The sequence below is a fragment of the Ruditapes philippinarum genome, unplaced genomic scaffold (assembly GCF_026571515.1).
Source record: "Ruditapes philippinarum isolate M1 unplaced genomic scaffold, ASM2657151v2 ctg7096_1_1_1_1, whole genome shotgun sequence".
Taxonomy (NCBI): domain Eukaryota; kingdom Metazoa; phylum Mollusca; class Bivalvia; order Venerida; family Veneridae; genus Ruditapes; species Ruditapes philippinarum.
In genome coordinates this window covers 41,508-53,781 of record NW_026862363.1, presented here as the reverse complement: position 1 = coordinate 53,781, position 12,274 = coordinate 41,508, and the positions used below count along the sequence as shown (strand labels likewise).

Below are 12,274 nucleotides of genomic sequence, written 5' to 3'. Positions count from 1 at the left end.
TTTTAACAATAGGCGATAATAATTTTCAAATCTGAACAAAATAGTCGCTTCAAATTAAAATGGATACATTAAAAGTCAGCCAAATATTTTCAGTTCTGTCATTTCAAAAAACTACAGTAGTAATAGCTGAAGTTGATGATATTCTGATCAGAACAAGTATAATCAAAACATTTAAAGTCAGCCAATAGAGCAAAATTGACAATATTGCACACTCAATTAATTAAGCATGTTAATAAATAGCAGTAGTAAATGCGTTCTAATTTTGTCAGTATTCGATAGTTAAACAAGGCTCTTGAAAAAATAGGCTCTTGAAAAATGCAAAATAGATTCACAGAAAGCTATAATTCAGTCAGAATTTAAGCAAGACTTAATAGTCCCAAAGACAATAATTTACAAGTTTAAATTAACATCTAAACCAACTCAAGATAATGATCTTGTATATTTATTTTAAGCAGTAAAGAAATATAATTCTGTCAAATATCATGCTAAAATCATTGGGTTTTTTTTCTGTGATCTACAATAATATTTCTACAGATGTGTAAAGTTTTAATTGAATACCGACAGTGGTTTATAAAATATAAAAACAAAATATAACCTTGGACTGTCAAATTTAAACCAACAGTCACGTAGACGCATAAGCAATGGGTGTTCTGTAATAGTTTCTCTATTCCACAAATAGTTGAGCAAAACATTTGGAAAAAGTATCTTTCCTTTCTAACAATGTCACTAACTTAAAACTAAAAATTAAATTAAAGTAAATATCACAATTGAACATTAACTTTACCATAACATATCAATTGTACACACAAGAAATATACACTTTATATATATATTGCACTATCTCCTGCAAAACTACAAAATTTTGGCTTCAAACACAACAACTTAAATAAAATAACATGATTACAATATCATAATTAAGTTAAGAGAATAATAACATTACACTTAACCACATTAGATTTTATTTAGATAATTATCAATGATAAATGGGCTGTCAGTAGGACAGTGTGTTCCACTATTGTCATTGCTTGATTAAAACAAGAGCCTTGATCAGGTTGTTTTTTTTCAAGTTCAAAACGGGCTATAATTCTGTCAAACCTTAATGTTATTGGCCTTCGACAGTGACCTCCTATTATGCTCTTGAATAAGATTGCGAAGTTTCAGCCCATTCCTTTCATTAGTTTATTCTTTAATATACTGCTTCACTTAACCAATCTTGTTATATTGTCATATATGATAAGGGCATCATAAGAAACATATACATATAAAGTTTGAAATAAATTCCTTGAAATATAGTAACGAATATTCTACCGCACAAAAACTTTAACCAGAAATCTGATCGAATCAGTGTGATAACTCTACATCGTTCAGTCAAGCTTAAACCTGGAATGCTAGCTTACTATCTAATGTTAGTTTACATTTATCTCTTTTAACAACATTATTATGAACATATCATTGACAGTCCTGAACACTAACTCTAACATTTCTTTCCCTTGACAATTCAAAAGCTTTGGCAAGGATCATTTGAATTCTGCGTCAACATAATTTACCAAGCTTAAGTTTCCAAGAATTTAAAGTTCATCCTTAAACAGGAAAGCTAACTCTCACTGTCATCAGCATAATCATCAAAGTTCTCTCCCTGTACTACTTCTGATTGGTGATAGCGTCCCCTTCCAGCAAAATCTTCATTGTCCTCTGTAAGCTGTGCAGCAAGAGTGGTAACTGCTGGAGTTGTGGGAGCAACAATTACTTCCTCTTGGCTCCGTTTACCACTACAAAAATACAAAATCAAATAATAATACAATAATTTTTTTTAATTAAAAACAAGGAGACAATATGGCCATCCTAAAGTATATAGTGGGTGAACAGGTGAAGGTCAACTGATGATAATGTCACATTAACAGTCAGCATCATTATTCCATATTTCCAAACCTGATACACTGGAATATCAACACTGAAAGCCCATCAGTACAAATTAGAATATTATTACCATTTTTTTTAAAAGAATTATTACCAGTATTTCACAAAGTAGGTTGAAAAAATGTGATAATTTTTTTTATTAAGTAAGGATATCTTACCTTATACAACTTTGTAGCCCTGAGTTCATCCAATTACAGAAGTTGAATTCAGCTATACCTGTAATTAAACAAGAGGGCCATGATGGCCCTGAGTCGCTCACCAGAAACAACTGCTTTTCAGTGTTGGAAAGTCAATATATTCTCATATTAAACTTGAGCATAGAATATGTTTAAACAATAATTTGAAGAAATACCATGACCTGGGGTATTTAAGCTTTAGCTTAAACAGGGCTAATCAAATTAATATGAGCAAACTTGATAAAAGACTACCTAAGAATGCTACAAAGTTTGGTGATCATCTATCAATTATTTCAGTAAGAAATGATGTTTGAAGGTTTTTTCTATTTTTAACTTTAGTGTCCCCTAAAAGGGGCTAATCAAATTAATATAAGCAAACTTGATAAAAGAGTACCCAAGAATGCTACAGACAAAGTTTGGTGATCATCCATCAATTGGTTCTGAAGTAGGAGATGTTTAAAGGTTTTCCTATTTTTAGCTTAAGCGGCCCCTAAAAGGGGCCAATCAAATTAATGTGAGCAAACTTGATAAAAGATTACCAAAGAATGCTACAGACAAAGTTTGGTGATCATCCATCGATTAGTTCTGTAGAAATAGACATTTAAGGGTATTTCTATTTTTAGCTTTTGCGGCCCCTAAAAGGGGCCAATCAAAATACTATTTGCAAACTTGATAAAAGACTACCCAACAATGCTACAGACAAAGTTTGGTGATCATCCATCAATTAGTTCTCAAGAAATAGATATTTAACATTATTTCTATTTTTAGCTTTAGTGGCCCCAAAAAGGGGCCAATCAAATTAATATGAGCAAACTTGATAAAACACTACCTGAGAATGCTGTCGACAAAATTTGGTGATCATCCATCAATTAGTTCTGTAAGAGAAGGTGTTTAAAGGTTTTTCTATTTTTAGCCCTAGAGACCCATAAAAGGGGCCAATCAAAATAATAGTAGCAAACTTGATAAAAGACTACCCAACAATGCTACAGACAAAGTTTGGTGATCATCCATCAATTAGTTCTCTAGAAATAGACATTTAACGGTATTTCTATTCTTAGCTTTAGCGGCCCTAAAAGGGGCCAATCAAATTAATACGAGCAAACTTGATAAAACACTACGAAAGAATGCTACAGACAAAGTTTGGTGATCATCCATCAATTAGTTCTGTAGGAGAAGATGTTTAAAGTTTTTTCTATTTTTAGCCCTAGAGACCCCTAAAAGAGGCCAATCAAATTCATATGAGCATGCTTGATAATAGACTACACAAGAATGCTACAGACAAAGTTTGGTGATCATCCATCAATTAGTTCTCTAGAAATAGACATTTAAAGGATTTCTATTTTTAGCTTTAGCGGCCCCTAAAAGCAGCTTACAATGTTAGCTTTTATCAATGACTGTTTATCATATTTGTATTAAATAACAATCAAATTCATATGAGCAAACTTGATAAAAGACTACCCAAGAATGCTACAGACAAAGTTTGGTGATCATCCATCCATTAGTTCTGAAGAAGAAGATGTTTAAAGGTTTTTTCTATTTTTAGCCCTACTGACCCCTAAAAGGGGCCAATCAAATTAATATGAGCAAACTTGATAAAACACTTCCCAAGAATGCTACAGACAAAGTTTGGTGATCATCCATCAATTAGTTCTGTAGAAGAAGATGTTTTTTTTTCTATTTTTAGCTCTGCTGACCCCTAAAAAAGGGCCATTTGCAATGACATGAGCAAATTCAAGGTGTGATTGTCACAAGGGATGCTACCGACCAAATTTGAAGTAAATCTGCCCAGTAGTTTCAGAGAAGAAGACGATTGTTGACGCATGACGACGGACGCCGGAGCATCCCCTTTTGATACTAATAGCTCACCCTGAGCCTTCGGCTCTGGTGAGCTAAAAACTTGTAATTAACATGTAATCCTTAAAAACATGAAGATTTACCTAGGAGGTAGCCAGGGATAGCTTAAAAACATAAAGATTTATCAGGAAAGTAGCCAGGGTTAGCTTGAAAACATGAAGATTCGTACTGAAAGTAGCCAGGGTTAGCTTGAAAACATGAAGATTTACCCATAAAGTAGCCAGGGTAAGATTAAAAAGGTGAGGATTTATCCAGAAAGTAGCCAGAGTTAGCTTGAAAACATGAAGAATCACCCTGAAAGTAGCCAGGGTTAGTTTGAAAACATGAAGATTTACACAGAAAGTAGCCAGGGTTAGGTTAAAAAGGTGAGGATTTAGCCAGAAAGTAGCCAAGCGTTAGCTTAAAAAAAACATTGAAAGATTCAACCCTGAAAGTTACCCAGTGGCTTAGCTTGAAAACACATGAAGATTTACGCTGAAAGTAGTGCCTGGATTAGCTTTGAAAACATGAAGAATATACCCTGAAAGTAAGCCCTTGGTTTATGCTTAAAAACATGAAGATTTAGCCTTGATAAAATAGCCAGGGTTAGCTTTGAAAACTATGAAGATTCACCCCTGAAAGTAGCCAGGGTTAGCTTGGAAAAACATGGGAAAGATTTATCCATAAAGTAGCCAGGGTAAGCTTTAAAAAAAAAAAAAAAGGTGGCGATTTTAAACCCAGAAAGAAGCCCAGTGTTTAAGCTTTGAAAACATTAAAAAAATACAAGAGGGGTCATGATGGCCCTAGATCGCTCACCTGACTCATCAAACTCATCTTAACATTACCTTGAAGCATTCTCTACCAAGTCTCAATGACAGGTGGAGTCAAAAATGTGACCACTACAGTGTTAACAAGGATTATCCATATTTGAGCAGTGTGACCTATTTTTTACCCAGGTGACCCATATTCAAATGAACTTGACATATAAATCATCAAAAACAAATTTCAGACCAATTTTTCCAGGATACTTGGATCAAAACAGTAGCAACTAGAGTGTAAATCAAGATTTTTTTCTAGTTTAGCTCCGGTGACCTAGTTTTCACATGCGATTTCGAACTCATCCGAGCAATTACCTAGACAAGCATCCTGACCGAGTTTGATGATAATTGAGTCGAAAATTTGGACCACTAGAAGTTAACAAGGTTTTTTTCCATATTTGGGGCGGTGTGACCTAGTTTTTCATCCAGAATGACCTTTGTTCGAACTTAACTTAGAAATCATCAAAATCAAAACTTTCAGACCAATTTACAGAATATTTGGATGCATAACAGTAGCCAATAGAGTGTTTAAAACAAGATTTTTCCTATTTTTAGCTCTTGTGACCCAAGTTTTTCATCCGAAATATTTGACCCATGTTCGATTTATTCCCAGCAATGTCTAAGACAAGTTTCCTGACCTCAAGTCTTGATGACAATTGAGTCAAAATTGTGACCACTAGAGCATGTAACAAGGTTTTTCTATTTTTTAGCTCCTTTGACCTAGTTTTTCATTCGAGATTGACCCATGTTTCGAACTAATCTGAGCAAGGTACCTAGACAAGCATCCTGATCAAAGTTTTTATGACACTTGTGTCAAAAAAATGTGACCGCTAGAGTGTTAAACAAGATTTGTCTATTTTTAGCTCCCTGTGACCTAGTTTTTCATCTGTGATGACCCATGTTCGAACTCATCCAAGTTATCACCTAGACAAGCATGCTGACCAAGTTTGATGATGATTGAGGCAAAAAATGTGACTGCTAGAGTGTTAAAACATGGTTTTTCTATTTTTAACGGTGCCGGTTGACCTAAGTTCTTTCATCCGAGATGACCCATGTTCAAACTCATCCGAGCTATCAACTAGTTAAGCCATCCTGACCAAAGTTTGATGATGATTGAGGCAAAAAATGTTTACCACTGGAGTGTTAAACAAGGGTTTTCTTTTTTTTTTCTCCGGTGACTTAAAGATTTTTTCATCCGAAATGACCATGGTTCGAAACTTATCCGAGCTATCACCTATACAAGCATCTTGACGCGAAGTTTGATATGATTGATGCAAAAATGTGCTGCTAAAGTGTTAACAAGGTTTTTTAGCCTTCGTAACTTTTAGGGCTCCGGGTGACCTAACTTTTTCATCTGAAGATGAGCCATGTTCGAACTCATAATCCGAGCTATCACCTAGATTTAAGCATCCAGACCAAGTTTGATGATGATTGAGGCAAAAATCGAAAACTAGGTGTTAACAATAAATGTGAACGGAAACGGACGACAACATCGAACCTAAAAAGCTCACCCGATGCTCAGGTGAGCTAACAACCTGAAAGTAGCCAGGGTTAGTTTTGAAAAAAACATGAAGATTTTACCCCCCCATGAAAGTTTAGCAAGGGTAAGCTTAACAGAGGGGCCAAGATGGCCCTGAGGTCGCTTCCCTGTATTAAGCCCCCCTGGGCGGGGCCAAGTTTTAAACCCAGGGCTTTTTATTTCAACAAACTGGAAGAACACCCATTAGAAAGATGTTTCATGATTGTTTAAGTTTTAACTACAAACACATATACTGAAAAAATAAAATTATTCCAACCCCCCCCCCCAACTAGGGGCCAATTTTAAAAAAAAAAGATATAAAAAAAAACCCCAAGGCTTTTTTATTTGAAACAATACTTGGTAGACACCACCCATAAGAAAATTATGTTTCTGGCTAAACATTTTCTAAGCTCTAGCTCATGGGTTTTTTTAAAAGAAGATTTTTAAAGTTTAACTATTTGCTATAGGGAAAATCTGGACCCCTGGGGGCGGGGCCAATTTTGAGACCCAGGGCTTTTATTTCAAACAAACTTTTGGTAACACTCACTAGAAGATGTTTCATGCCAAAATATCTTAGCTTAGCTCTTTCGGTTCTTTAAAAGAATATATATTAAGTTTTTTTTTCTTTCGGTTGCCCAGTGGCAAAAACCAGAGTTCTGCATGGAATTAAAAATTTCTTTGAACAATTTTTAAGGTGACCACCAAAAGGAACATTCCTGTTGAAGTTTGGATGAAATTGGCTTTAGTGGTTTATGAGGAGATGTCATTTAAAGTAAAAGTTTACGGGTGTTTGGACGGACGACGGACGGACGTCCGGACGAAAAGCGATCACAAAAGCTCACTCGTGTCACTTTGTGACGGGTTAGCTAAAAAGGTGATGGATTACCCAGAAGTTAGCGCAGGGTTAGCTTAAAAACATTTTAAGATTCACCCCTGAAAGTTACCCAGGGTTGCTTGAAAACATGAAGATTTACCCAGGAAAGTGCCTAGGTTAGCTTGAAAACATGAAGATTTAACACCCCTGAAAGTGCCTTGGGTTAGCTTTTAAAAAAAAACATAAGATTTACCTTGAAAATTAGCCAGGTTAGCTTAAAAACATGAAGATTCCACTGAAAGTTACCCAGGGCCGGTTAGCTTGAAAACATGAAGGTTTACCCTGAAAGTAAGCCCCATAGGTTAGCTTGAAAATCATGAAGATTTACCCTGAAAGTAGCTTGGGTTAGCTTAAAAACATGAAGATTACCTTGAAAATACCAGGGGTTAGCATTGAAAAACATGAAGATTTACCTAGAATTAGCCAGGTTAGCTTGAAAACATGAAGATTTACCCGGAAAAGTAGCCAGGGTTAGCCTGGCCTTTTGTAAAAGATGTAGACACCTATGGGCAAGCAAATGACTTTCTATAAGAGCATAAATCCACTGTGTTCCAAACATTATACACCGCCACAACACAAAACCAAATGTCTGGAACACAAAATAAACACATTTATCACAACATGAACCTGTTTCATATAAGTCTAAAAAACAATGTTTAAGACATTTCAACACACAGCCAAATATCTATGAATAAAAAAAAAAAAACATTATTGAATGATAATGAAGTGAATTATCAAAGTCAAACAAACCTGGGTTAAATTGTGCTTTTCACGCAAAGGGCAAATGGCCCTTGTTAAATGTATGATTTTACTTTAGGCCAAATGGGACGCTGATTAATGTGTCATTTACTAAGGCAAATGCCCTTATTAATGTATATTTGGGTTAGCTGAGACGCGACAATGGCGCACTGGTTAATTAGTGATATTTCTGAGACCGAAATGGCCGCTTATCTTTATGTGATATTTAACTGAAACCAAAATTGGCGCGGCTTTGTTAATTTCCGTGATATTTACATGAGACCCAAATGGCCCGTATTAATGTGATACTTACTGAGACCAAATGGCCTTGGTTAATGTGATATTTACTGAGACCAAATGGCCCTTATTAATGTGATATTTTATGAGACCAAATGACCCTTATTAATGTGATATTTTTAGCTGGAGGTCAAAAATGGCGTTGTTAAATGTGACGCTTTACTGAGGGCGCAAATGGCCGCTTTGTTAATGTGATATTTACTGAGACCAAATGGCCGCTTATAAATGTGATATTTAACTAGAGACCCAATGGCCCTTGTTAATGTGATTATTACCATTTACTGACGTCAAATGGCCCCTTGTAAATGTGATATTTACTGAGACCAAATGGCCCTTATTAATGTGATATTTTACTGAGACCAAATGGCCCTGGTATAATGTGATATTTTACTCTGAGACCAAAATGGCCCTTATTAATGTGATATTTTATGAGAATCAAATGAACCCTTATTTGTGATAATTTACTGAGAGTCCAATGTGCCCTTGTTAATGTAATATTTACTTCTAGAACCAAATTTGAGCCGTTTAATTGATACTTACTGAGACCTAAATGGCCCCTTATTTAATGTGATACTTTACTGGACAAATGGCCTTGTTAATGTGATATATTTACTGAGGTCAAATGGGGCCCTTGTAATGTGGACTGCTTTTACATGAGGGCAAAATGGCCCTTGTCAATGTGATATTTACTTTGAGGGCAATGACCACTTGTTAACTGACCAGAGACCGAAAATGGCCCTTATTAATTGTGATATTTACTTGAGACCAAATGACCCTTGTTAATGTGATATTCACTGAGACCAAATGGTTCTGGTTAATGTGATATTTACTGAGACCAAATGGCCCTTATTAATGTGATATTTACTGAGGTCAAATGGACCTGGTTAATGTGATATTTTTTGACAGAAAGAACAATGTCTGAAATAAACTGGTACTTACAACAGAAAAAAATATTCAACAGATAATGATACATACTCACAAATAAATTGAAAATTCTATATTTGCGCAATTCATAGTCTGCTTTTAGTTAGCATTAAAATATTTTTCATTATTGGGTCATTTTTCACAACAAAAGTTATTGGTCCAGACCAACATCAAATGGCACATATAAATCTCAAAAAATGGAGAAAATAAGTTCAGTCCTTCATTGTGGGTTGAGTCCCTAAAAGTGTCTATGACAAAGTCAATCAAGGGTCTGCACATATTATGGTCAAGAATAGTCAGAATGGAATTCGAGTGGACTGGAACATTGTACAGGACAATATTATTTTCCTATCCTGACAAAGGAGGTTGTGTAGCAGAAATAGTGAGGTAACCTGTCATGAACCACTCTTATCCTGCTGCCTGTTGTGGTGTAAAAAATGGAGATCACAACAACAAAATTTCATACATGTATATAAACATACACTCCAAAATAATGACCAAGCCATCTGTTACAAACATTAAGAATGAAGTACCACTAACCTGGGTTGCTTGTTGATTTTCGCAATATTAGGTGGTTGTCTTGGATCTAAACACAAATAAAACTATTTACTGTAAACTAATGAAATATAACTTTTTAATTTTAACAGTTTATCGTTCTTATTTTATATATGTGATAAATAGAATATTATATTCATGTAGATTCGATACTAAATTTATGAAACTTGTTGAATTAAACAATATAATGCTCGTCAGAGGCTCGCAATAATGTGATTTTACAAGCTGAGTTAAACTTTTTGGCAGCTGAGAAGAACTAGAGCTGTCATCAATAGAAACAATATTGATGTATTGTTGATATTTTTCTGTCAATCAATAATCGATACACATCTATAAACAATCAACAATTTTGACTAATTAATTAAATGTATAGAAATTAAGAAAATAGATAAATACAGAATCCCTAAAGAAAGCCCAACACGGCAAAATAGAAAATGTTGCAGGCTCGGTTTGATTGAGCCTGTTCATGGACGGTACTGGAAAAAGCAAGTTACCGTCCACGCCCCCTAGCACCGGCTTAAGCAGAATTCAACATTTAAACATGAAATAGTAAAATTTTGAATTTAGAAACATCCGCAGATGTGTTCATACGGCGGTTATCATGGAACCTTCACTGTGTCACGTTAGTGCCATTCCATGAAAAGCGGCGTATGGTCCCCCAAGTAATAAAAAGCGTGTGCCCTAAACGAGAAAACAATGGGCGGAACTAAATAAAATGGAATTTTGAAAGGGGATCAGAGGTTATGAAGCCTGCGTATCATAGATAAGACGTCAAAAGACAAATTTAAAAAGCAGGCAACATATCCTAAGGGTGATTTAACATTATTCAAGTAGGAATATTGGAACCACCCAAGTTCACCTAAAACATATACAGAAGCAGGTGTCCAGATCTAAAACTATGCTGTTGTTACATAATGAAACTATTTCATAGAAATGATGACAAATAAATGGTCAGGGAAAAATAATGCAATGGTCATTAAAAAAAGACACTGAACTCAGTTTTTATAAAAATCATTTAAGCAGGTATGAAATGAATGTCAGACACGTAATTATATGTAATTATTGACATATCGATGTATCGCTGATATTTGACATCCGATATTGACATATCGATCTCATTTGATCTCCTTTGCACTTTATCAATTAAAGCTCTTAGCAGCTGAGTAGAACTGCTTGGCAGCTGAATAGAACATCTAGTCAATCTTAGAACAACCACTGAGCAGTTACGTAGAACCACTTGTGTGGCTGTGTAGAACCATTTTTGTTTGACCAATTGCAAATAATATAGAGGATATTTGTTTGTTTGTGTGTAAGATGAAATTTTATTTTATTGAGTGGGCTTTAAAAACAGTATTCTCACGAGTGGCGTAGTCATGAGTGAGAATACTGTTTTTAAAGTTCACGAGATGAAATAAAATTACATCTTACACAACAAAGCGAATTTAAATTAGACCTGGCTCTGTTAAATGTAAGCGGTCGCCATTTTTAAATGTTGTGTATTTCACGGGAGGAAAATAATTGTGTTTGATTCAGAGGGATATCATTTGGATTTGTTAGTAATGATCCTTTTAAAAAGAAAGAAAACTTATTTCAGGATTGTAACAGACAATAAATTAGTGTTGACAGAGGTGTAAACATTCAAAAAGCGGCAAGGAAATTTGAAAACTTTGCATTGCTGAAAGGCTGCCTTACGCACGCTAGATTGTTTACTTATTCTTCGGGCTGATGGCTGTCATTTCTTATCAAGTTTTCATAAAGCATACGGCAGTTATTGCTCGTAGGATACTTTAATATTCCCAAATGTCATCAAGAGCGGTTTTGCATGTGGAAGGAATGTATTTTTCAGACTGTAAAAATGAAACCAAAAAATTTAGAGACGAAATTTGGTGATTGGAATTTGAATGAATAGAAGTAAGTTTTCTTCTTTTTATTACTTTTGACATTTAAGTTATTTATCAATTTCAGCTTTGCTTAATCTTTAAACAGCCTGACATTGTCAGAATTGTCAGCAAAAATAAAATTGAGGTACCACATGGGGAAAATCTTAAAAAAGTAGTTTCGTCATTGAAAAGTGTGGAAATATATTTTGATAATTTTCACTGTGAAATTATCAAATATGATTTTCACGGATAAATCAGTAATCCACTGAAAAGTATAAGATAAAAATATTCAATGATGACATTTTAATGGTGTATTTAATATTTGAATATTCACGTCTGTTCAAGTTAATTGCAACATATTTGTTTTAACAACTCTTTTTTTTTGTTTTTTAAAGGAGACTTTAAAAACTCTTCTTTGTTTATTAGAGCTTTAACAACTACCTAATGAATTGTTTCCCTGTACATATTCCAAATAAAGTTAGTCATTAGCCAGTTCATTTGTTTCTACTTTGACATTCTAAAACTGTTCATATCATATTATTTTGCATAAATAAAAAAATATAAACGGGTAAAAAACAACAATGACATACCTCCTTCCTTACAAAGCAACACTTGTGACGAATCACTGACCTCAGAAACATTATCTAGAGATTTTGACCTTTGTGTGGCATCAAAATCAGGCTCTGATGGTGACATCTGACTGTGAGATTCTTTGCCCTGTTGGTGAATTAAATGATGTTGAC

General features: G+C 34.6%; 2 protein-coding genes across 2 annotated transcripts in view; one reads left to right on the top strand and one right to left on the bottom strand.

Moving 5' to 3' along the window:
• LOC132718818 (solute carrier family 12 member 8-like) overlaps positions 1–12,227 on the bottom strand; it is a 48,556-nt gene extending 36,329 nt beyond the window's left edge. The window contains exon 1 of the mRNA XM_060702556.1: positions 12,122–12,227. Coding sequence (XP_060558539.1) covers positions 12,122–12,227 — 106 coding nt within the window. The remainder of the gene's footprint in view (positions 1–12,121) is intronic.
• The window catches only part of LOC132718814 (uncharacterized), a 67,588-nt gene that overhangs the window by 25,387 nt on the left and 29,927 nt on the right, over positions 1–12,274 (top strand). The window lies entirely within an intron of this gene.